Raw genomic sequence first — 23,873 nt, 5'->3', positions numbered from 1 at the left:
CTCTGTTATCATCTCAATCAACTCCTGAGGTAAATATGTGACACTTAAGCTGCTACATGTTTGAACCTTTTCACAGAGAGTTGATGATGATGAAGATGCATCACTTTTCACAAGATATAATAATTGGATCCATAGTTAATATAAGAACATTTATCAGTGCCTGCTAAACTTACTGATTACATAACTCAGTAACAACTCTGAAGTGATTTTATGTCTTGAATTTTCCCCATCATATTCAGCATATTCTAAAATCTATACAGAGCCGGGGTGACATAGTGCACTGAAGCCCTGCAGAGCTGGACATTTTACGAGGTGAAAATCCAAGTAAAGCCACAGAAACCCAAAGATCCAGTTAGAGGGCGTCATGGTGGCTCAGGCGGCTCAGGCGCCAAGCATCTAAGTGTGACGTCCTGGGATCAAATCAATGTCTCTCTCTCTCTCTCTCTCTCTCCAACCTTTCCAGTCCTGCTCTAGTAGTAAAGCACACTTTGACCTTGAAATATAAAGATTGTGTGAAACTTTTTCTACACTTTAAATTCAATATCTGCATATTCCTTATATATTATTAAGTGTGAGTTGCTTAATGCTTCTGTTGTCCGACATTAAAACCAAGGTTCAATGCAGAAAGCCCAAAAGTTTTTCCTGCTCTGCCTTAGTCAAACAGAAAATCTTGTTTGAAAGTGTTTACTTTGATACTTTTCTTTCTGTAACTCAAGCCAAAGCATTAGGCACAGATTGCAATTTTTTTCCAAATAATTGCTTCATAGAGGATTCAGGAAATTGGGGAGTGTTTATCCGGTCTATTAAGGCTGTAAGAAAACAAAGAAGAGGCAGAATAACACTATTGTTTCCTCAAGGCGCACAGACAAACATTAAAGTAACTGCTGTTCATTACTGAGAGTAAGCAAAGCACTTTTTCAACCTGGACTCAAATATAGTGTGCAGTGAGGACCAAAAAGAATCCTGGGAATATAACAGCTTAGCACACGCACACGCACACGCACACACACACACACCGTGCATGGATGTTCACACATATGCATTAGAGGCAAAAAGACACCCTGCTGTTCACATCTTGTAGGCAGCCACAGGGAAGTATTGAAGTGTGTGATGTATATGTGTGTGCGTGTGTGTGTGTGTGTGTATGTGTGTGTGTGTGTGTGTGTGTGTTCTTCGCAGCAGAGCAGGCAGGATTTTTCTCCCTGAGGACACAAAACACTGATCAACTGCTTCCTCCTGTTGCTGCTTCAAACACGTACCTTCATACACACATACATGCATAACTGCGCTGCAGTTGTGCACTCACATGTTTCACATAAGCAATCGAATGGCATCCACAAACGCACACCCACACACACGTACACACACACACAAAGATATAAACAGAATTTTTCCCCATCCTCTCCAAGGACTTTAAGACATTAATATGGACAAAAGGAGGGGAAACAACACTGTTTACTCGGATTTGAAAGGGTATGAGTGGGAGTGTGTTTGGGAATATGTGTGTGTGTGTGTGTGTGTGTGTGTGTGTATGCTTGTGTGAGAGAGAGCGAGAGAGCCCATGTGAAAAGAGAGATAGGCTTATTGTTCTGTAATCTGCTCTTGGGATCCTCTGGGAAGTGGAATTGCAACACCTGATTATCTCCAAGCCCGAGCATCAACAAGGAAGGTAATTCTCCAGAGACAGATTGAAACTCTTTCTCACTCTCTCTTTCTTTCAATTTCTCCATTCTCCCTTTTTTATCTTTATCTCCTTTCACGATCACTCTGACACACACACATTCAAGACACTAGTTCTCTCTATCCTCCACACACACACCCTTCCACTCCTGTGTCTACAGCCTTCTTTCTCTTTGCACCCCTGTTTCCCTGAATCAGTTTATCCTCCTGATGTCCCTTGTGTTTTCTCTCCTCTTCTTCACTTCTCCTTCCTCTTCCTTTTCATCATTCTATTTGAAAGGCCCCGGTGATTTTGACGATGATTGCTGCTGACAATTTCCCATCGCTGAAATATTTCTGCAATCTCTGCTGTCATTTCATTGCCTCAGACTGCTGCGGGTGGCTATCACAGCAAATAAGCACAATCACTCTCAACAGGTTGGAATGCGTGTTTCAATGCTTATTTTATATGTGAAATCCTGCTTTCTTAAGTGGCCAATCAACACCAAGTAATCAAACCCATTGACTGCTGTGCTATGACCTACTGTGTGGGATTCACCTTGAGGAGAAATACATTTCACTTCACCTTAAATCAAATGTTCCTCTCATACGGCCACACCTCGTACCTTGCAATGTTGCAGTGATTCCAAATCCATGTGTGCAGAGAGATTGCATTGTATCCCTTTAAGTGACTGACGGCTAGTCAGGCTGAAATGGGTGAAGCAGCACAGAGCGGTGTTGCTGCAGCAACAATAGCCTTTACATAGCTGCGCCTCGCTTCATTTCAGTTCCATTACATTCAATCATCCCCGCTGTCCAAGAAGTGCATTTTTCTGTGAAAGTCGGAGCAATCTGTGCGCTCAAATGGTTTGCTCAGATCATTCATAATTCAGCAGAGAGGGGGGGGGGCTGGAAACTTTTGCTACTGCAGAATCAAGCACACTCCCTGGAAAGACCCGCTGTTAAGATATCATAATACATTACAGTGAGCTGCAACTGATCACAATTAATAAGTAATGAGCAAGCCCCACCCTGTCCTGTTCTTAGGACGGGTTTGTACTTTGTGTCACCTTTATTCGTCCTGCAGGTTGGTCTCAGTCTGGCCGAGTGAATCTATTACATTTTTAATTAAAGCTTCTGTCTGTCGCGCTGATGAAATGTTATAAGCCTTCCAAAAAACTTTCCATCCACCTGTTTTGATCTGCACTTTATTCAGAACATGTCAATATCCAGCTGCTACTGAATTGTCCCTACCAATATCATGTCAAAAATGTAAATACAAAACACAGATCCACTAATGCATGTAGCCTGCAGAGTACTCCTTGATATGAGAGTGCTGTCACTCTGTCGGTCAATGTTAACAGAGACTCCAGGCTTCAGTTGAGTTCAAACACTTTATAAACCTGAGAGTTACACAGAGCTACATCAGGTTTCATAAAAAATAACCAGTTGTTGTTTTGCCTCGATATGCCAGCGCACTCTCTCTCCTCCCAGACCGGGAGAGTGCAGTATGTTGAAATATTATTTAACTACGACTTCAACCTTTTTTTGTCACAGTGGCACACTTGAAATGACAAGTCAGCCTGTGATAGAAAAGTTAAGAAATGCAGCAAGATGCAGCACTTTGCAGGATGTAATATAGTAATAGTAATATATTTTGTAAATCCTTCTCAATGCCACAAGAGGCGAACAGCGAGAGGCAGGCAAACATGTAAGAGTTTCTATACAGCAGTCAGTATTCCCACAATGATGGTAACAGCTTGACATTAAAAAAAAAAAGAATAAGCTTTTCCAGATCTGAGAATGGTCTAGGTAATGATGGCACTCAAGTCCAGAGGGTCAACAAAGGAGAATTACATAATAATAATCTTTAATTGTTTTCTTACAGACATAACAAACCCCTCACTGTGGTGAAAACTGAGATTATAAAATGTGTTTCTGCTGCTATGGAAGGTCTCTGAGTTAGTTCAACCAAGGAAAACATTTATCCAATTCAGAGTGACCACAGCACTGATGAAAGAGTAATCACCTAACTGAATGTTGTCTTTTCCCTCTTCTGTGTGTATAGCAGATATAATTGCCAATTCTGTCATGTCTGCATACATGAAATGTCTGTCCATCTCAGAAGAGGGTTTGCCTCCAATGATACCTGAGCTTTCTAATTTTAACCCAGTAAAATGCTTTTTTGTTGAGTTTTTTTCTTAACAGGATTGCATGTTATGTACAAACTGTAAAACCTCTGAGCCAAATTTGTGATTTGGGGAAAATGAAATGAATTTGTTGTAACTACTGAGGTCTGAACGTAGCGGATAAAGTGACTCTCTACAGAAGCTAGCTGATTTGTTCTCTCTGTCCTTTTAAACAAGAAGTGCTGAAGCTGTCTAATATGCCTCTATAATCACCATGCTGTACTGAACATAACCAGCAATGATAATGAGGTTATTCATTTAGCTCATTATTGCACTAATTAGAAAATGTTTCCATGTCTGCACATAGCTTATTGTTGGTAATGAAATGAGTGAGTTTCTGTAGTTTCATGGTTATTAGTATTTCCTCTTTAAAAAAGGATGCACCATGTAGACATGGAACTCTTGTGGGTAGAAATAACAGTCTGGGCTCAGATGTGCTCAGGACCACAGAAACTGTTCAGGAAAATGATTCTCTAAAGAAAATACTGGCTGTATTGAGTCCAAACATACTGTAAAGGCTGAACTGAAGAGCTCCCTGGCCTCGCTGTCCCGACAGTCTGACGTTTGTCTGACTGAGAGGCAGCTGCTTTGTAGCACCGAAAGCCTTTCACATTGGAACAGGACAGCCTGAAGGCACCAAGGACTTCAGAGGAGTAGTGAGAGTCAAAACCTGAGGTGGATGCACTAAACACAGGTTACCATGGATCATACACAGGAATGCAAAATTACATCTATAATGATGTTTTGATTACCTGTGATAAATTATACATGTGTAAATGAATGGCTGAATAATGTTTCCAACAGAATATATACATTGAAGAAACATTATGGCCTTGAGTATGTGACTTTGATGATATAGATAGAATAAGACTGTGGGAACATGAAGTTGGCACACATATAATTGCCTGTGGTGTTAAAAAAAATCGATACATATTGGAAAATTCTGATTTACCCAAACACTTATCCAACCCAAATACTGCATAAAATCAGCATGAACAAAACAAATGTATATGGTTCCCGAGAAACAATCTGTCTCTATGTGTGCTGTCCTCTTACTTGCTCACTTAGTCAATTTCTATAGCTGCTTTACTGATTTATGATTTTTACACTGAAACTAACATTGAATTCAATTAGATTGAACGTGTATGCTGCATTCAGGAGCCTAGTACAAAATCCTGGGGCCCCAAATATAGACGTTTATGTTGATTAAATTTAATTAGCATTAAATCCCAGTGTGTTGTATCATTATGAATTAGGGATTTGCACTTTAACCGGTTAACTGAAGAATTTTAGAATTTTAAGAATTTTAACTGGTTAACACTACCAGTTAAATGGTTGAATAAAATGTTGTCTTTTTTTAATATACATATATATTTGGGAAACACACAATTTGTTGTCGTTAGCGACGAGCTGCTAAACACTTAAAAAACAGAAAAAACAAGGCTTTGTTGCATATCTCTGCTCCTAGGACATCTGTACCGTCTGAGCGGGTATTCTCCGCGGTGGGTCTCGCAGTCAACAGACTGCGCACCAGAGGGCTTAAGGACTGGTGTGGAAACGACACGAGGCACAGTCGCGTAACTCATTAATTTTTGAAACTCCAGACATGCTGTCGTCAGGATCGGACAGGATCTTATGTTCATTAAAGTGTGCTGACCATCAAAGAAAGGTCGGCTGTGATTGTTTATTAACTTATTGTTGCTGCTGGATCACATGGCTGTATGTTCTCGTGCGTGCGTAAAATGGACACTGGACATTGTATTAATGTCTGTGAGCACGATTGTCGGTGCCACAGGTAGTTATGTCTGAGTATAATGTGTGTGTGTGTGTTTCTGCCAGCATTAGAATAGCGCGCATGATGAAGAGCTTGTTGTCAGTCTCCGGCTGTTCTTTCTAAAAAAGACTTTTATCCAATCCAAAAAGTACATTTTAATCTTGTCAGTTAACCGGCTATTAATCGGTCAAAAAAACTCCAAATGCACATCCCTATTATGAATTTATTGTGTTGTGTACCAAACTATGTATTAAATTGTCTGGGAGGGTGAGATACACACCTCTTATGATTACTGTACTTTAAGCAGACACTTCCTATCTGTGTGTGAAATCAAATTGTGTGAGCTTCTTTCCTGCCTTTAACTTAAACAATAAATAAATTATCTATTTAAACAATGCATTATTACTGATACAATAATGTTATATAAAAAGTAGATTATCCAGCCATATTTGGGAGTAACTTTTGTTGTTGACATTAAAATTCAAACTGGAAAAGCTGTTTTGATAAGCAAGCGACTGCTGTGTGTCCTCTTCTGAATTCAATCTGCAGAGAATTATCCGCTGTAAGAACCCTAAGCCTCCTTAAATACGCTCAGGCCCAAGTCACTATAAAGATAGAAGCAGTGCATTGAAAGATCGGGATGTAGGATATCCTTCAGGCCAAAGGCGTTCAATAATCAAACGCTTCTTTGAAACTTGACAGTACAGAGAGGCTGCAAGGATCTGAAGGAAGGGAGGGGCTGCTGAACTCCCTTTGGGGGATTGCAAGCTGCTCCAGGCCTCAGATGGCAAAGAGCGACAGTGTGTGGCTAGCTCACATCTTAGATAATCTTCCCAAGAAAAAAGTCGAGTGTCTTCAGTCTGGAAAAAATGAATTTTGCATTTGTGCCATGTAGTGCAGAGCGCTGAATCTTACAGCTATCTCTTCGGGGGAGGATTAAACCCACACAGAGTGGCAGAGAGCAGCAGTGGAACAGCTCTGTGGGATGAGATCAGGTTATACTTCAGATTTCTCTCATATATTAAGCAAAAACAATCAATATTTAGCCTCTTTCAAAGATAATATTCAAAAAGGTATGCACATTGTACGTTCCTATGATCAACTCATGTAAGCAACAACAAATAATCGAGTAAGTAGGTCTACTTCTATGCTAAAACAATAAAAATGAGAGTAATAAGAACAAATAGCTAAACTTTATTACAACTCAGGTCTGATATTTGTAATTTTTGTTATGCAGTAATACTGAAATTTACTATAGTAAAGTAATGGCTTAGATATGGGAATACGAAAACATTGCTACAAGTCTGCTGTGGCAGGAAACGGAGCAGTTGGAAGATCCATTAGGTTGTTAATAAACAGACAGACCAATCTACCTAAAGGAACAATATCAAGGAGTAAAAAAAAGTAGGGGGAGACTTCTACACTGCAGCTCCAACAAGTTCAAAACGTCCTGCCTCAGTCCAACGAAGCAAAGCTGGTGAGCACCCTGAGGTTTGATTAACTCATTACATTGTGTATTTTCCGATCTTCAAATTCAAATTCTCAATTCGTCGTGTTACAGAAACAGTTTCTGATGCCATCAGACTGTCGCTGGCCTGTCGAAAAGACACTTTACTGCTCGGCCTACAGCTCTTCACACCACCTAAAAATAACTTTTCATGTTACTGCAGTGCTGAAGTGTATTCAACAATACTTCAGTACACTGTTGCAGGGTGTTACAGATGCTTCAGAGCACACAGCAATATTTACACAACCTTTTGATTTAGTCAGTTAAAAATGCTGGCACCATCACTGCTCCCATAAACTGATATATATAACATCTGATTTGATCCATGTGAATACGTATAGTCTTACCTAAATGTCAGGTAGAGTTTATAAGGCAGACATCAACAATTAGAAAAATGAGTCCTATCTCACAAAGCTTCTGTGTGATCAGCAATGTCTGGTCGTCTCATCATGGAGAGGAGAAAAGCCTCAGGGCAGAGATTAGTCCTGGCTTGTTTCTGTACACCTTGCACGACTGTGAGCAACGGCAGACTAAGAACAAGACATCCAAAGGATTTCGTAGTTTTTTCCATGATCTCAATGAGAACCTTTCCCTACCAGGAAGCGATCCTGCATGTGACCTACAGCTATTTAGCTGGAGGGTAAGGTCTATATCTTTTTGCTATCTGTGCTTCAGTCAGCATGCATCATATCAGTGAGAGCTAACATGACAGATTTAGGGGACCTGAGGTTACGGTAAGTGAAACAGACAGATTCTTCCGCTGGTAAATCCTGTGTTCCGACAAGCCATCGTCATACCACCAGAACTGCTTTGTGACTGGCAGGCAGCAGTGCATCACAACAAATCAATCAGTCCACTATCATTTCAGCAGAGCCACATAACAAAACAAAAGTATCAGGAAGTTGTGTCCACACTCCTTCAGAGGAGTTTACACTAAGCCTGAAGGGATTGAGCAGCAGACACCTGACTGGTGCTACTGTCTGCTGGATGACAGACACTGAGTGACAGCGACAGGCGCTGGGAAGCTGTAAAGAGCTTGTTTGATGCTTTCTGGCACTTTATAGAAAAAACAATGAATTACTTATCAAGGAAAAGAACAGAAAAAGCATGACAATTAGTCTTACTTGCAGCCCCAGGTGTGGCTATTACACACAACAGTGGCTCTTTATAGAGCCACACAGTACATCTGACAGGTGAGATTATCTGCAGCTATAAGACTATCACAGATATACAGGCATTGACATTTACATATATGATGGTCTTAGGGTGGTGAGTATAGCTAAAATGTTTCATTTCATTCAGTAGCATTACTTCTTGATAGTTTTAATGACATACTTGATTAAAACCAAAGAAAAAAGGTTTAAATTAACAATTTAATTGATCAATAATTGAAATATACATTATTTTTTTCACGTCAATTCTGCAAACTAACATATGTTAAATGATTGGCAGTTTGCCTTTAACGGATGGTTTGATTATCCAGGGATAATATTTTTTTAAAGAAATTGGAACTGCAATGCTCTTTGTGCTTTAAGCGTAAGCCTGCGGTTTGCAGAGTAGGCGGAGTCTGCACACCATTTGAAAGTCATCCCAGCCTGAAGATTCACTAGATCTGCTGCTTATATCACCGTTGGTTGAGTTTACTTCCCCCCAGCCACACGGCCAAAACCAACACAAACAAGTCAGGGAATCGATGAGATGGAGTACTGATAGACAGGGGTGGACAGTAATAAAGTAAATGTACTTTATGTACTTTTCTTTTCTAACATTTGAAAGACTGTCTTTGTGTAGTTCTGCGTCTGGTTTGTCTAAGTGGTGTTGCCGTACCTGTATCTCGGGCGTCTCCATGGTTGAATGTCGAGCAAACGCAGAGCAAACATCACTGAGATCAGGCGATTCATTTAGTGCTGATAATGATGGCTACAGCAGAGAAGGGTGTCATTTCACCCATGTGTTCTTGACTGCACTCATGCATTGTGAAAATACATTTTGAGATTTAAAAAAAAAAAAGTAGTTTGAATACTTATAAATATATAAGTATTTTATGTATGTTTTTCTTCTGTACAGCACTTTGGCTCTCTGTGGTTGTTTTAAAATGATTTACAAATAAAGTTGGATTGGATTGGATTTTGAAAAGCAAGTACTCCAGTACTTTAACTTTTAAATTAAGTAATAATTTGACTTTGAATTTGAGAATTTGCAACTTTCATTTGCATTGGAGTAATATTTGACCAGGATTAGATCTATACTTTGTCTCAAGTAATGAAGTTGTGTACTTTGTCCACCACTGGTGATAACTGTCATTCAGGCTTACATCAAATCCAGATGTAAGGATAACTACATCCAGGGAATTATTTTTTAATTACAAAACTACCATAGCTTTTGGCCTGATTGTCCAGAATTGTTTTGTTTTGTCAGCTGAAATTTGTGCGTTTGCTGTGCAGTAGCTGACAGATTACACTCCATTTCAACAGTTTCTTGACCCTCCCTGTTAGATGCCTCACTGAAATTGAGCAGAACCAGTTAACAATCAAACAATTTCCTCATTGCAGACAGATCACCACCAAATGAAACCTGGACTTCACTCTAAGTGTTTTCCAAGGAAGTGCCACAGCACTGACAGGAGAGCTGTGAGGCTGTTTTAGCAAACAAAGACAAAAAAGGAGAATTCATAGATTGTGCCTCTACACCAGTTAATAGTTTTTCAATGGGAGTTTTCCCCGGAGATAACAAAAGCTTAAAGTAAGAGAGAAGTATCAGCAAAGCCCTTTTTTCTCTGCAGGACAACCCGAGGGGAGAGGCATCAGTCTCAGATTCAGGCACCGCAGGTGACCAGTGAACAGGGGAGGACTTGAGTCATGGTTTATTTTATGTCCAATAGACCCCTGTTGTTTGAGAAACATAAAAGTGAACTCTTTACAAAATAAATCTTGAAAAAAGTAGCAGAGAGTTTGTCACATTATCTTTGCCGTCTCCCTGCAACACTGCACCTCCGATGGAGCACTGAGTCACTGCTGCTCAGGTTCTGGATTTCACTCTAAAGTTTCATGCTGCCACTTCATCTGGTTGCTGATATGTGAAGCCAGACTTCTTTAGTTGGAGGAGATCTAAAGTTTTCCATTTTAATAAAGAAAGGATACAACTATGATCACAGCCAGCCAACAAGGACTTGGTAGTGCGAGTGAGCCACAATAGCTCTCCAAGCTTCTTTCTGTTCTGGGCTCCTTGTCACTGCCATTTTGTTCACCAGAGTGTATTTTTTTCATTCCATAAATAGTTTGGTTGCTTATTCCTTTTCTACCCTTAACTCTGCCTCATTGCTCTTTTGGTTTTAATAAAAACGGATAATACACAGCTTATGAGCTACAATAGCACTGTCTAAATGTCTGGGCAATGTTCCAGAGTCACAGGTTAAAGTTCACCAAAGGTGAAATGAAATAAATTCTGCAAAGACAGAGCTGAAATGTCAAAAAGTAGACGGAGCTTTGAGAAAAGTATCGGGGTACATTTCACAAAGTTTCTGAGAGTGTTACTTGGACAACAATAGTTAGCGCTCAGAAAGTTGCCTTCGTGTCCCTTGACTCTCTGTGATGTCTTTATCCCAGCGTTGAGGGAAATCTGACTGTGTGTGAAGGTTCTCCCTATGAGCGGGCAGCTGGTATTTAGCTGCAGGGCAGCAGCAGTGAAGGCACAGCTACAGTCTGGGGAACTGAAAGTGAATCTCTGATGATATTAGCAAAAAGGAAAAACAGTAACTGTAGTATTAGGGACAGCAGGGTGCAGTGGATAAAAAAGATCCACGTCTAACAGAACAGAAATGTAGCTTGTGACTGGAATACCATTAATTTTAAAACGTGTGTAACTTAATGAAGTGTGATACCCGTACGGCAGAGGGCAAAGGACTCTCTGGTTTCCAGGGGGATCTCTGTGATCTACAGAGAGTGGACAGCTGTTCAATTCTGCGTAATGTGTTTAACTTATAGCATATCACATTTTATCTAATAAGGCACACATCTTCAACAGTAATGGATGTGGAGAGTAGAGCTGGAAGAAATACTTACCACTAAAAATATTATAGTCACTTTATTGTCCACATCTGCAGCAAGCCTCAAGCCCCTGACATGTTACATCAAAGCAGGTAAGAGGAGTCAGCAAATCAGACAAACCTGGCTCGAAGGGCTGGGTGAACGGGCTGGGTCTGAGCCACAGCTTGTGCAAGGCGAAAAGAGAGCACATGGAAGCAGGAGGCCCAACATAAACAGCATTGAACTCCGCAATGTATATGGTGGGGTGGAGAGGCAGAGAGTTTCCAAAGTGGTAATTCAAGGACAAAATCTACAGTTGGCTCTCTGACCCAATAATGAGTGGACTGCAACAGTTCAGAATGATTATGGCTCATTTTTTTACTCTCATTGCTAAGCAGGGGCAAGGAACCGAGAGAAGGGCCTCCACAGAGTCAGTCGCTTGGCAAATGAGAGAGACCATGTTGCACATCAAAGGTACATGTGTGACTCTAAATAGGAAATCTGTGTCAGATAATCTTCCATGACACTGCACTCAAAATACCAGAACAATCTAACAAGCTTGAGTGCACACTTAAAGGTACCCTGTGGATAAGAACTATGGAACAATGTTTTTATGAGTGGATTCCTGTTGTTTTATCTCTTGTAGGCATTTGATGCACATTGCTTCTGACACTCTGTGTCAAAGAGCAACAGGTGGGGGAAATGGAGAAGAATAAAGAACATGTTTAGCTAGCAGTCAATATAAGTCTTGAAATATTAACAAACGTGGCATTACAAATCACTAAGTCTCTTCATATATTTTGCACTTTGGTGAAAACATGATTCTCTCTTCTTTTAGCTCTGTTTCGTCTGTACCAACTGTGAAGGGATATGTTTGTCCCTTTTGCTGCTAAATGCTCCATTATGTTCATGAACTAGTGAGTGACAGTGGGTGTATCAGAGCTTTAATAAGAACCAAACAGATGCTGAAACAGCCCATGGAGCAGAGAGGAAATGAAGAAAGCGGGTGGTAATTCTTTGCAAGCGCTTCACACTTATCAGCACCATAAAGCAACTAAGCAATAAGTCTTCTGCAAGATAAATTTACAAAATGGCATTGACGCTTCATGCTTCACTCTCCACTACAATCTTGACATCCATTTTTATTTTGCTTTAACCAATCCTTGCTTTAGACACGCTTGGCTACTTTAAGTAAAGACCTGATGCCTGAAGTGTCCTGCAGCTCCCAGATGACAACTTTATTACACCATGCTGTACTCTTCCCCAAGCCTCACTGGAGGAATTTAGCTGTTGGGCAGCACCTAGGAAAGCCTCCCTGTGGTGTCATAATGCAGCCCCAGGGAAATCTGCCCTGGTATTTTGAAGACAGTGAGTGACAGTGGCAACTTCACTAAGTGTTAGATTCCATGTTGGACACATCGTGTGTGAAATGTGAACAGGCTCCAGCGTGCGAAAGTCATCTCCTGCAAACGATGACATCTGGGTTATGCAGGCTGGAGGAGAACTTGTGTGTGTGAACACAAACACACAGATTTAAAGCACTTCGTTTTACAAAGATGCACAGGAGAACACGGCACACACACACCTCCTTACACACTGCCTGCTTATGGGATGAGACAAGTGTATGCATGAGTGGCTGAATTAGCAGCTTGCACTTTCCTGCATTCGGGATTTGGAAGAGATCTCCGTGTTCGTTTGTCATGTCTCGTGTGTCTGTGTGCATATTTCAGTCTGCACATGTATGTCAGGTCAGACCCACACACCACTTCACAGAGTCCCTGTGGTGATGGTTGAGTCCATTATGACTCTCCTGTGGGTGTGTGTTCATTTGTGAAAAGTGGCAGGGTGTTTATTGACCGCCGTGAGCACCGTCACCTCCTTTAATGAAGCATTCTGCTCGCAGCTCAAACAGGACCATCAAAGAGCTCAGAGGCCTGCTTTGCATTCCCCACCAGAGTAACTGCACTTACTATGTACGTGTTAGGTGTGTAATGTGTACTTGTTACAACTTAAGAGTGGAGACATTTTAAAAAGCTGGATTGATGGGATGTGAATTCTGTTAATGCAGATGAATGTGTTATGCAACATGACTTGCCTTGTCACACTGTAATGTATTAAACATACTTTAAAATGAGCCACTGTTATACTACAAGAAGCTCAGAATACTGAAATACAGCATGTACCGGTAATTCACGTTCTGTTTACAATGTAGAAATAGAGGAAAGACAATTAAGCACTGTATATGTATTGCTTTAAAGAGACACATATTCTTATACACACTTTTACTAACTCTTTCAGCATTCATTCTGGTATCTGATTTTCATTAGGTGTTAGTCTACATCTTTTAGTTTAATTTGATCAGTAATTGTAGTCTAGTTTTGGTAGACAAAACTTACTGAGATTCTGATTCATTGAAATTCATAACATTGCAGAGATAGTTACTGAGATTCAACATGCTGCCTAAAAGTGCAACATTATAAATTATAAGAAATAAAATAAGAAATAATAAAATCTGTGATCCTGAAGAATAAGACGTGCGTCAAAGCCATTGTCTAAATGCAATACTTGCCTTTATACATCAAAATTCAGGTTTTAAAACCACCTCTGGAGATCACACAGTTCATAGAAACCTATTACATAAGTTACTCTATTGGAGAGGAGATTGGAAGCATTCAACAGTAATTGGATCACAGTAATGCATGAGTTAAAAGTAAATGGTTTCAGTGCTAGTTTTGACAGCTTTATGGATTAAATTGCAGCGTTCTGTATTTCAATGCATTTTTCTGAGTGTGTGAAAAAGGCATCGTGGAGCTAAAATCAGGCGTAAAGCTGCTCTTTCACTTTATTGATCTAATTAGTTTAACAATTGCGTTCAACAGTTTTATTTTGCCACGCTGACTCCATGAATACAGATTAACACCTTAAGTGGAGACAGATTTCAGACATTGTGAGCAGGAAACTTTTGCTCTAACACACCGAGCTGATGTGACCAACCAAGCAAGACAGATAAATGTGGATTTTTGCAGCTTTCTACACAACGTGAGGATGGCTCAGTTGCACTCGCACACTAGCTGGAGCGGGTAAATGAACTTTTAAAAGTTAAATCTCAGAAAACCTGTTTGGAATGCAGTTGGCTGAAATGAGCTTTGACACAATCAGAAGAGGAACTCAGTGTGGCAATTAAGAGTTTGAATAGGTAAAAAAGTGTTGTTATCTGTGCTGTACCAGCTGCAACCACCACGCGTTTTAAATTTCATGTATTTTTTAAAGTGATAAAACATGTGGTGAGGTGCAAAATGAGTCTACTGAGCCAAAATGCCAAGAGGCTGATAGTGGTTCATACTGATAAGTTTCTGATCATTTTACATGCAAGAAAAAAACTTTCAACAGCCCAAAAATAATGGTACTACTTGTTTGTGTCTGTGCATAAATACATACAATTAAAGATTAAAAGAAATCCCTAAAAACCGTTAGGTATTATTTGACTTTTTATAAAAATCTAAAAAAGCAGGAATAGTTTTTGATTGGCCCAAATAAAAGATGATGAATAAGTATCTAAAGTGAGCAAATTGATCATATCTCGACTGATTAAATAAGTGATGCTGTTGTGAAAGAATGAAGAACTGAGTTGATGTTGAACTTCCTTGTGAGAGTGACATTGTATGACAGTATGATATTATATTTTTTATAAGAACATTCAGCAGCTACAGACCTCAACCTTACTTCCTCACATTGTTTCAGACAGAAAAGTTTCATTTGAACACGATGCTAACAGTTCTGAGCCATGTCCTTGGAAAATCAACCTGAACAGAGTCAACAGAGCGTCTTTCTTCTCCGTGCAGCACAGACACAAACTCCTGTCGGATTCCATCTCAGCCTCCAGTCTTATGTGAAGTTCCTCATGAAGAACTGCACGTACAGCACAGCGCTGGATGGTTTGGTTATGAGAAAAAAAGAGTAGTCTGCCCTGTCGGTTTCCTGTCTGATGAAAGTGATGTGGCGCACAGCATGATCCATCTTGTATCTTATATCTTAAACTCTTTCACTCTTACTGTGACTTAGGCTTATACACATCTCGGGATTTTTGCTGAACAACAGTTATTGCATCACAGACTTTAATGTATCACTCTAAAAAATATGCATACCTGTCTGTAAAGGTGAAGTATCACAAGAAGTATTACACTTCAATTTTTGACTGAACTGTGCCTCCCATACAACAGGCCCTTCTCTGTGTATCACCCAATAATGCTCTGCCCAATAAACACTTTAGAAAACAGATGGTCAAGGTGGGGCTAAGGTCATGGTTGGAGTCTAGACTATCTATCTTAACAAAGGAGGCGGTGGTTTCATGCAGCCTGAGGGCAGGAAGAAAACACAAAATACAGCAGAATGGGTGCAGCTGCCTTAGTATCCTTTTCAATAAGAAGTGAAGGATCCTAAGCAGCAAGATTTGATAGCCAGCTCTCACGGACAGCAGGCAGTGCAGAGGCTCACGTTAAAATAAATGAATTGTGATTGATAACCTTAAGGGTGAGTAGGGGGGCGCCGGAGATCGCTGGGGTTGCGTGAGGCTTTGTCTGCACTGAGATTGTCAAGTTTAGATTTGCACGTTAAATAAATCATTAAAAAAACACTTACTTGATAATCAAAAGTCTGTTCAACTATTAAAAGAATATATTCATCCATACATACATATGTATGCACACAGATGCATGGAGAAATGCCTACATCCACATATTTAAATTGCACTAAAAGGGGTGTTTATTATAATAACTGAAGATAAGTTTGATAAACTAAAACGACAAGACTTTTAGGCTGATTGGTGCCAATTTTTGCCATTTAAGATTTGAAATGAATCACTTTACTGTTTTGGTGTATGTGTGCACAGGCTAGGGGGGCTCAGTCTTTCTTAGATACAAGCAGGGTGAGCTCCAAGGAAAAAAGGTTGGGAACCACTGGTATAAATAACAGTGTTTTCACTATTAGGCCAATAACCTGTGGCCTTTTTTTATTTAAGTGATTAGGTCTATTCTTGCAGTAGGGCCTTTTCTGCAAATATCATAGCATTAAAGCAATTTAACAAAAAACTCAGTACAAATCTACTCAGCATGCCAAAAAAAATGGTGATTCTTCAGAAATAACAATGCTTGGACTGGCTGTACCAACAGCTTTGATGGCGCTGGACTCAGAGCGGCGGCTCAGTTCAAAGGAAATATATAACATAAACTTGTAATGGTCTGCACCAGCTAACCTGAATGCTGTGCAGAAAAGCAATTAGGTAAATAAGACTACTTTAGGATCATAATGCCACATCAGAAGAACTTTGAGTTTTTGAGTCAAAAATAGGGAGATCTTCTACTCTAGTTTGGTCAGAATCTTTAAGCCAATGTTTCAAGCCAAAAGTGTGAGAGTTAGCAGTGTTGGGATACTTTATTACAGAGAGGTGTAAAAGTTTAATTGAAATATATTTGTTCAGTCACGTTTTCACATCATCTGTTCTTGGCAAATGGGACAAGAAGTTAATTTTGGATCCAACCCCACAATCTTCAAACATCTAGTGACAGTGAGATCCCCTGAAACATGACTTAATCATCAGCATACTGCTGTCAAGGATAAGAGCAATGCAACCGCATGGAGGAGGTGCAACAAAGTCATCAAGCTTCAATCTGTAGAAAGTGACACTTCTGTTAATATGAGCATTACACCTCCTCAACCTGGCTGATGAAAACAAGAATATAAAAGTGAATTGGAAAACTATCACGGACCTTTGGCACCTTTTCTTTGAATTTCAGTGGTATGCGCGTGGAGATGCAAGCGAGGGAGGGCAGGTTTTTAACATTAACAGGAAGTGAAGTCAAACCTGATTTAATATGTAAGCCCTGTATCTCTGGGGATGATCCAGCAGTTTTGAATGTCCACCTGCATCAAGGTTTTTTTTCTCTTCCCTTGCTATACCTGCATTATTTTGTATTATCCTCAGACATCGTAAAGTGCAGCTGGCAGGGGGAAAAGGATTGATTTCTCAGGACAAGTGTTCCTGTGCACCTGTGTGTTTTTCAGTGTCATAGCAGCCATGCAGACAATATATTCTCTTCACATAGGCTCTTTAGGCAGGCACTGACATCCACATCAGATCTCCAACCATTGGCACGCGTCTTTGATGACAATTCACACATGCAACTTACACTGTGATGCACACACAAACACACCGAGTCTCAGAAGTCCAACCTCCACCCTGTACACTCCTCCTCTTCAGCATGCTGTCAACATAGATCAACATGCATTTGACTCATAAAGAGACTACTAAAAATAAGACTCGCACTTGGCAGGAAAGAAACAAACAATGCAGAACACAGAATGAAAAACAACATCGCGTGTGAGGAAGCAGATTATCTTAAGGCATGCAAGACTGACAGAAAGTAATAACTGTGGCCAAGAATCTGTTTTGTGTCCAAATAATAATTATTCTCATGCGCTTAATCAATGCACATCTAAGCAGCCCTGCAGTACGGAAATGATTGGCTGCAAACAAATGTGTTGAAATATGCACTGTTTCATAACCTAAATCTCTCCCTCACTAAGCCTCTGCCTCAGCACAGAAGCAACGTAACATGGCACCAGTCAGACGAGCCACCTGACACCTTCAGCAGAGCCAGGACTCCTCATTCTGCTTAGCTAGCTCAATGACAAATCCACCCTGAAATGGAATTTGGACATGATATTCCATACAGAGACATGTGCAATAAGACATTAAGAAACATATGCATAAAAATAATCGAATATAAAATGACAAATACATAAAAGTGTTTGGAATATAATTCAGTTAATATGTACTGTAAATGTTAGCTTGCTAACACCACTGCCAAAACATTTTTTCTTTAGGAAATTCTGCTCTGGGGTCCGATTATATTTCAGGACGATATAATAAGTAATTACAACAGACATTAGTCAGTGTCACATGGGCTACTGCCAACAGTTTGAGATACAGGTCCATTGTAGCTTCAATTCTGCTAAGCTAGCTCGCACTTAGAAATATGTTTAAAGACTAGTTCAACCTGTGATCGTTTCTGAGAGATTTTGTTACGAGCTGTAGAGAAACAAATTCCTTAACGGGCTAAGAGGAGTCTTCGAAAGTCTTCACTGTTCAATTTCTTTCAGGGGCTCTAAACAGATGTTTAGCTGAAGCACATCATTCTTCACTTTGACAAGTGAAAAGGCTTCAAGGATAACAACTCTCTTTTCTTTGGACTTCAAATATCTCAGGATTTATTCCCCAAAAGGACTAATCAGACGTTCAAAAAACATGTCTTGGAAAAGAAAGTGGCACTATAATCAGAGTTGTTTGATATACAAGCCAATATAGTTACTTTAAATCAACCAACAAACTTCTGCTTTTTATCAAAGTAACACGCTATTTACTATAACTTAACTAGCTATTTTTGATATCAATTATGTCTTAAAATAAGTTGAAACAACAGAAGCTTGGTGGTTTATAATTTACAGCAGCATTTTTATCTATCTATCTATCTATCTATCTATCTATCTATCTATCTATAGTGTCTTAGTGTTACTATATAATGATGTATTTTTTTCACAAGTATTAGGCACTCAGAATAAAGAGCCAAACGAGTTATTATGTTAGAAGTACAGGAACATTCAGTGCTTGAGAGCCTCCAGTTGAATTCTAGTGGAGGAAAAAAAAACGTATTCAAATGGAAGTACACTTGATATTTTCTGTGCTGCCTACCTAACGCTGTATTATCCTGCAAGTCAGTTCTGCAGTCTGGTCTTTTTGTATCAGTGACAAAGCATAAACACATAAACACATCACCCTCTGGCTGATAATGTAATCTGGCACCAGCTCCGAGGACTGAGCAGAGTGAAGGGGAGGAGTGTGCCAAACACTCCGGCGGCTAAATTTACTCACCCGCTGTAACCCCGCAGCCTATGCAGATTCTATTAGTGCTTCTGAACAGTTCAGTTAACCATCAGTCTACCATTGTCCATGTTAATAATGAGAGTGCTTTTTATCAAACATCTTTCTGCACAGACGAGCTGCTCTTTGAACGGTTAGAGGTTCAGAAATGTGGCATTAGAAAATACAGATGATCGCTAATCAGCTCATACAGGTGTGTGAAAAAGTTGCATATTTTTAAATTTGCTTCTCATCCTTTTTCACAATGAACAAGATAATGTTTCTATTCATCATTTCCCACTTTTAAGAAACTGTTTCTAAATCAGTGGGACAATACAACTTTACAATACCTATGAAGAGTGGAAACAGAGTTGAAGTTGGGCACTCTGACCTAACAGCTGGCTTTGCACACAGATTCTTTGTCCTTTTATTACCTGAGCAACTGATGCACTGATTGTATATAAGAACGCAGGTACTAGAAGTTTCTGAAATCACAATCTTGTTCATTCATTTGCAGTGGCATTCAAGTGCAGCAATGCTCAGCACATAGAGAAACTTAAATTCATTAGGAAGAGGGGTTTAATTAAGTACATGCAAGCAAATACCCTGCTGTCTGTTTGATGAATGAAATGTCCATTGATTTGCATATATTAAAATGACTTTGTATAAACTGCTGCTTAAGTATTTCTTAATGAGTATTGTGAAGCATCAGCAGCGGCTTACTGGTGACTCTTCTCTTTCAATAGGTTTGAAACCAAATTCACCTTTATTCTTTACGGTTGTTAGGTTGACCTTTACCTTTATAGATGTCATATTGTGTTTCACTTCATGTTTTCTTTTTTATCAAGAAGTCAGTTTCATTTTGATAACTTGCCTTCTCACTCGTTATGTTTACTTACTTCTGAGAATATGAAATTCACACCATGCGGCCTGTGTCACATGACCTGATCATGTTTAAATTGATGCACCTGTCAGCACTTTCAATTTCTGTCCTGGTGAAGAGACTGCTGAGTTGAAACGCGTAGACTTATACATGATTCAATGAAGATTTTTATTTAATATCAGACTGCCTCGGATGTCTGTTAACTATACTGTCAATAAGCTGCACAGTCATTTCTTTGTGTCTATTCATTACCTGCCCTGTCCTTGAAGAGCACCTGGTTTTTTACTTTTTATTTTTCACTACAAGATCATTTACACCAGGTTTTTGACCCAGTGCAGCACTCCCTTCATTTATTTATTTTGTATCATTAGTTGAGTGTTTAAATACTGAAAATATTTTATTTATTTATTTAAATGTATTGAACTACTGAGATTAAAGATTTCTATCACAAGAGTTTCCAGTCCAAGACAGGCAGCAGCACATTTTAACAAAGCTACAGACATATAACATAACAATTACAAATACAGGTCAACAGGTAGTGTCCTGGGTCACTTAACAGAATGTCATTATTCAAAGCATCTACAACCTGATGCATCTTCCTACAACACCTTGAATCTACTTTTAACAAGATTTAAAGAGATCAGCTCCACCAGACCCAAATCCTCCTGCAGCAGACTCCAAGCTGCAGGAGCAGCACACATAAAACCCCTTTTCCCCATTTCAAGACGCACTTTGGGGACAGATAGCAAAAAGATGAATGAAATCACACAAGTAAGAGGGAAGCAAGTTAATAATTGATTTATAAATAAAGACATGCCAGTGATTCGTCTACGGGTGGACAATGCAGGCCAGCCGACTCGAGCAGACAGGGAGCAATGATGAGTTAGAGCCTTAAGATTTGTTATGATCCTCAATGCTCTGTGGTATACAGTATCCAGAGAGGCAGTGAGAAGGTGCATTCATATGTAACATAATCCGCAGTAATTCAGGAACATAAAAGTAATATCACAACAAGTTTTTCCAGCAAAAGAAAACATGAAGCCCAGCCACAACTGGCAAAAGAAAAAGATGTTTCAAGATTTATTGGGTTGGAATATATAATTAAAGAGCCTAATCTTATTTTTAATCTATGTTCAAAGTTAAAAACATTCCCAAATCCCATGTACTGTTAGTGAAATACTTATATCTGTGGCTGTGTCAGCAGTAATGTATCTCTGCATCAGAAATGATGTTTTCTCTATCAAAACAGTATTAATCCAGTCTTTCTGATTAGCAGCACGTTCCCAGCAAGCTCGTCTGAAACCTTCCTTCTCTGCCCCAGTGATAGATTCCAGCCTTATCTGTCCAAGCAAAGGCATTCTCTATTAGAGAGGAGCTCTCAATGGAAACCACTCCATCACCTCAGCTCTGCGACAGAAAGCATATTTCTCCTAATTCCTCCGCTCTGTTAGTGAGTCGTGTACGGTCCCATTTAGCACAGATAGAGGAAGAGTTTGTCCCACTTCTTAATGTGTGTTGACTCACTGATGTACAGCTCTGAGGAGGATAATTAAAACATGTTCTCGGGGGGTATACTGTTAGTCATGTGTGGGTGTGTGTATCACTGCAACATTTTAACAATGAACTAAACCAACCTCTCCCACTGATAGTAAACAGAGCCACACAAGTGCTAACCTGGTGTCTGGAGGAAGATCTCTGCTCGTCGTGACTGAGGTGGAAAAGTTTGGCCACTCTGACCTGAATATTGTTGTTAGACAAATGACCTAATCTGGTTTCTGAATTTAGGTTGGACTTTAAGATCTGGCCAGAGAGGGCTATAAATGGGGCAATGATGCAAATCTTGCATTAAAATGGGACACTTATTATCAAAGGAGTGGATGCTCTACTCACGTTGGTAGTATCCAAGTACAGCAACAACCAGAGCTGCTCATATCGTAACTCGTGTGTCCCTGTGCCACCTTTTATTTTGTAAAAATGAACTCTTAAGGAATCATTCAAGTGAGTACTACTTCTAGTTCTACATGTGCACCTGCTGGTGCCACTTGGACACATGCTCAGTGATGAGTCCCAGGGTCATTGGGTGTTTCGGGTCTTAGATCATCAGACTCCCTCACCCGGGCGACCCAGCCAGGGTTTATCAGTCCCCGACTCCAGGATGTTTTTTGTGGCTCTTCTGTACTGCAGTCCTTTCACTCCCAGGAGTTTAAGTGTATACGCTGGAGTGAGCGACCAGCGAACCTGAGTGTAGAGTTGATTACAGTTGAATACAGTAACCGATTAACAGAAAAAGAATCTATAATAATAATTAATTTGGATGATTTATCATTGAAGCTTCACTCACATAATGCTTTTGAAAGAAAAATGTATGAAAGTTGATGCTGTAGAACAATATGCGTTGTCTTTTTCCCTCCTCACTTTTCTTTTAAAAAACATGGTGCCTCTACCCACAATGCAGTACGACCCATGACAGCCTGGAGATTATGGTGTGTTATGTTAGTAGCGGCTAACTTGGCCTTAGGCAAACGCTCGCCTCAAGCAGAGATGAGGAGCAGACTACAGAGGTCTGGTAAGCTCAGTCCTGTCAAACTCCACAACCCCTAGTTTGTTTTCATTCATATAAACCCGCACTGAATCGAGTGGCATCACTTGAGGCAGTTTATCGTATGTCAAACTGCTTCCTGTGGAGCCAGTTTCTTCAGAGCACAATAGTCCTCTAAAACAATCCCATGACACTCCTGTAAAAAAAAAAAAAAAACGTGATTTCTAAAACTGTTGTAGTGAACTTAATATTGAACATTTCTTTATCTGAATAAGAATATTGGTCTCAGAATTTGACACTGCACATTGGTTTTCGCATAATCTGTTTAAAGGGAGGAAAGTTTCTCTCAGATCACCTTTAATCTCAGATTCACTGCAGTGCTGTAACTATTCTATCTGGTTTAAAGATGAAGTAGACAAAATAGAGTTATTGCTCATCACAAAAGTCTTTAAGTGACAAGATAAAATATTCTGATAAAAATATTATATAAAACCAAAACTCACTTTTATAGATACGCTGTTTTTTTCCTTGTTAAGATTTACCTAATAATTCAAATTGTTGCCTTTTTTTGAAAGTCGACTGGGCAAAATTATTGGCTGTTTACAAAAAAAACAACAACTTCAATATGTATAATATTTCCAAAGAGAGTTCATGTTAAGGTGTTGGTGATACACACTGTGTTAACTGAACTAAAAAGAACTCTTACGGTGGCTGGTTCAGATTGTATCTGGTGTAATGTTGCTCCAAACTTTGAGCAGAAAAACGCGCCGCTGTGCTGACCTTTGATGTGCTCGTTGACGACGCTCTCCAGCCGGTCCAGCCTCTCGATAATCCTCAGTGTTTCCCCTTTACCGTCCTCCTCCAACTTTCTCTCCGCCTCGCCGCCGCTCTCCGCAACTTTGGGACCCCCGTTGGCCACATAGTTTGTGATCCAGCCGACGTACAGGAGACACACGATGTTGGTCATGCCGCTCAGGATCACACATGTCGACACCAAAGTTTTAGTTCTCCTTGTGCACAGCATCACGACATCCCTCCATGGGCTTCTTGTTCCCGACGCGCGCAGGCAGGTGGATGAGGAGAAGACGCACTCGAGAAATGTGTCCAAATGAAACTACAGCGATGCGATACTGTGGAGTCAGTCCGCCTCTGCGCTCTCATGTCCCGGCTGAGGCATTGCTGAATCCTGAGGCTGAGGCTTCAAATCCTTTCCTGCCGTAATAACAATATTTCTGATAATAATACCAAGAACGAGAATCCCCGCTGAGCAGCCGGCGAGTCAAGCTGAGCTCAGCCGTTGCAAAGCTGTCAGATGCAGCGCTGCAACCCCCCGCCAGCCTGAAGTCCTCATTCAGTCCAATAGGAGGGAGGAGGCGGGCTCT

General features: G+C 40.0%; 1 protein-coding gene across 1 annotated transcript in view; it reads right to left on the bottom strand.

The window, feature by feature from the left end:
* Window positions 1-23,534, bottom strand: part of galnt18a (UDP-N-acetyl-alpha-D-galactosamine:polypeptide N-acetylgalactosaminyltransferase 18a) — a 149,489-nt gene extending 125,955 nt beyond the window's left edge. Inside the window, exon 1 of the mRNA XM_069686514.1 lies at window positions 23,272-23,534. Coding sequence (XP_069542615.1) covers window positions 23,272-23,515 — 244 coding nt within the window. The 5' untranslated portion in view covers window positions 23,516-23,534. The remainder of the gene's footprint in view (window positions 1-23,271) is intronic.
* Between the last annotated feature and the right edge of the window lie 339 nt (window positions 23,535-23,873).

This window comes from Semicossyphus pulcher, unplaced genomic scaffold (genome assembly GCF_022749685.1).
Source record: "Semicossyphus pulcher isolate SPU_LCO1_2020_fin unplaced genomic scaffold, fSemPul1.0.p SCAF_8, whole genome shotgun sequence".
NCBI lineage: Eukaryota > Metazoa > Chordata > Actinopteri > Labriformes > Labridae > Semicossyphus > Semicossyphus pulcher.
This window is presented reverse-complemented; position numbering and strand designations above follow the sequence as displayed.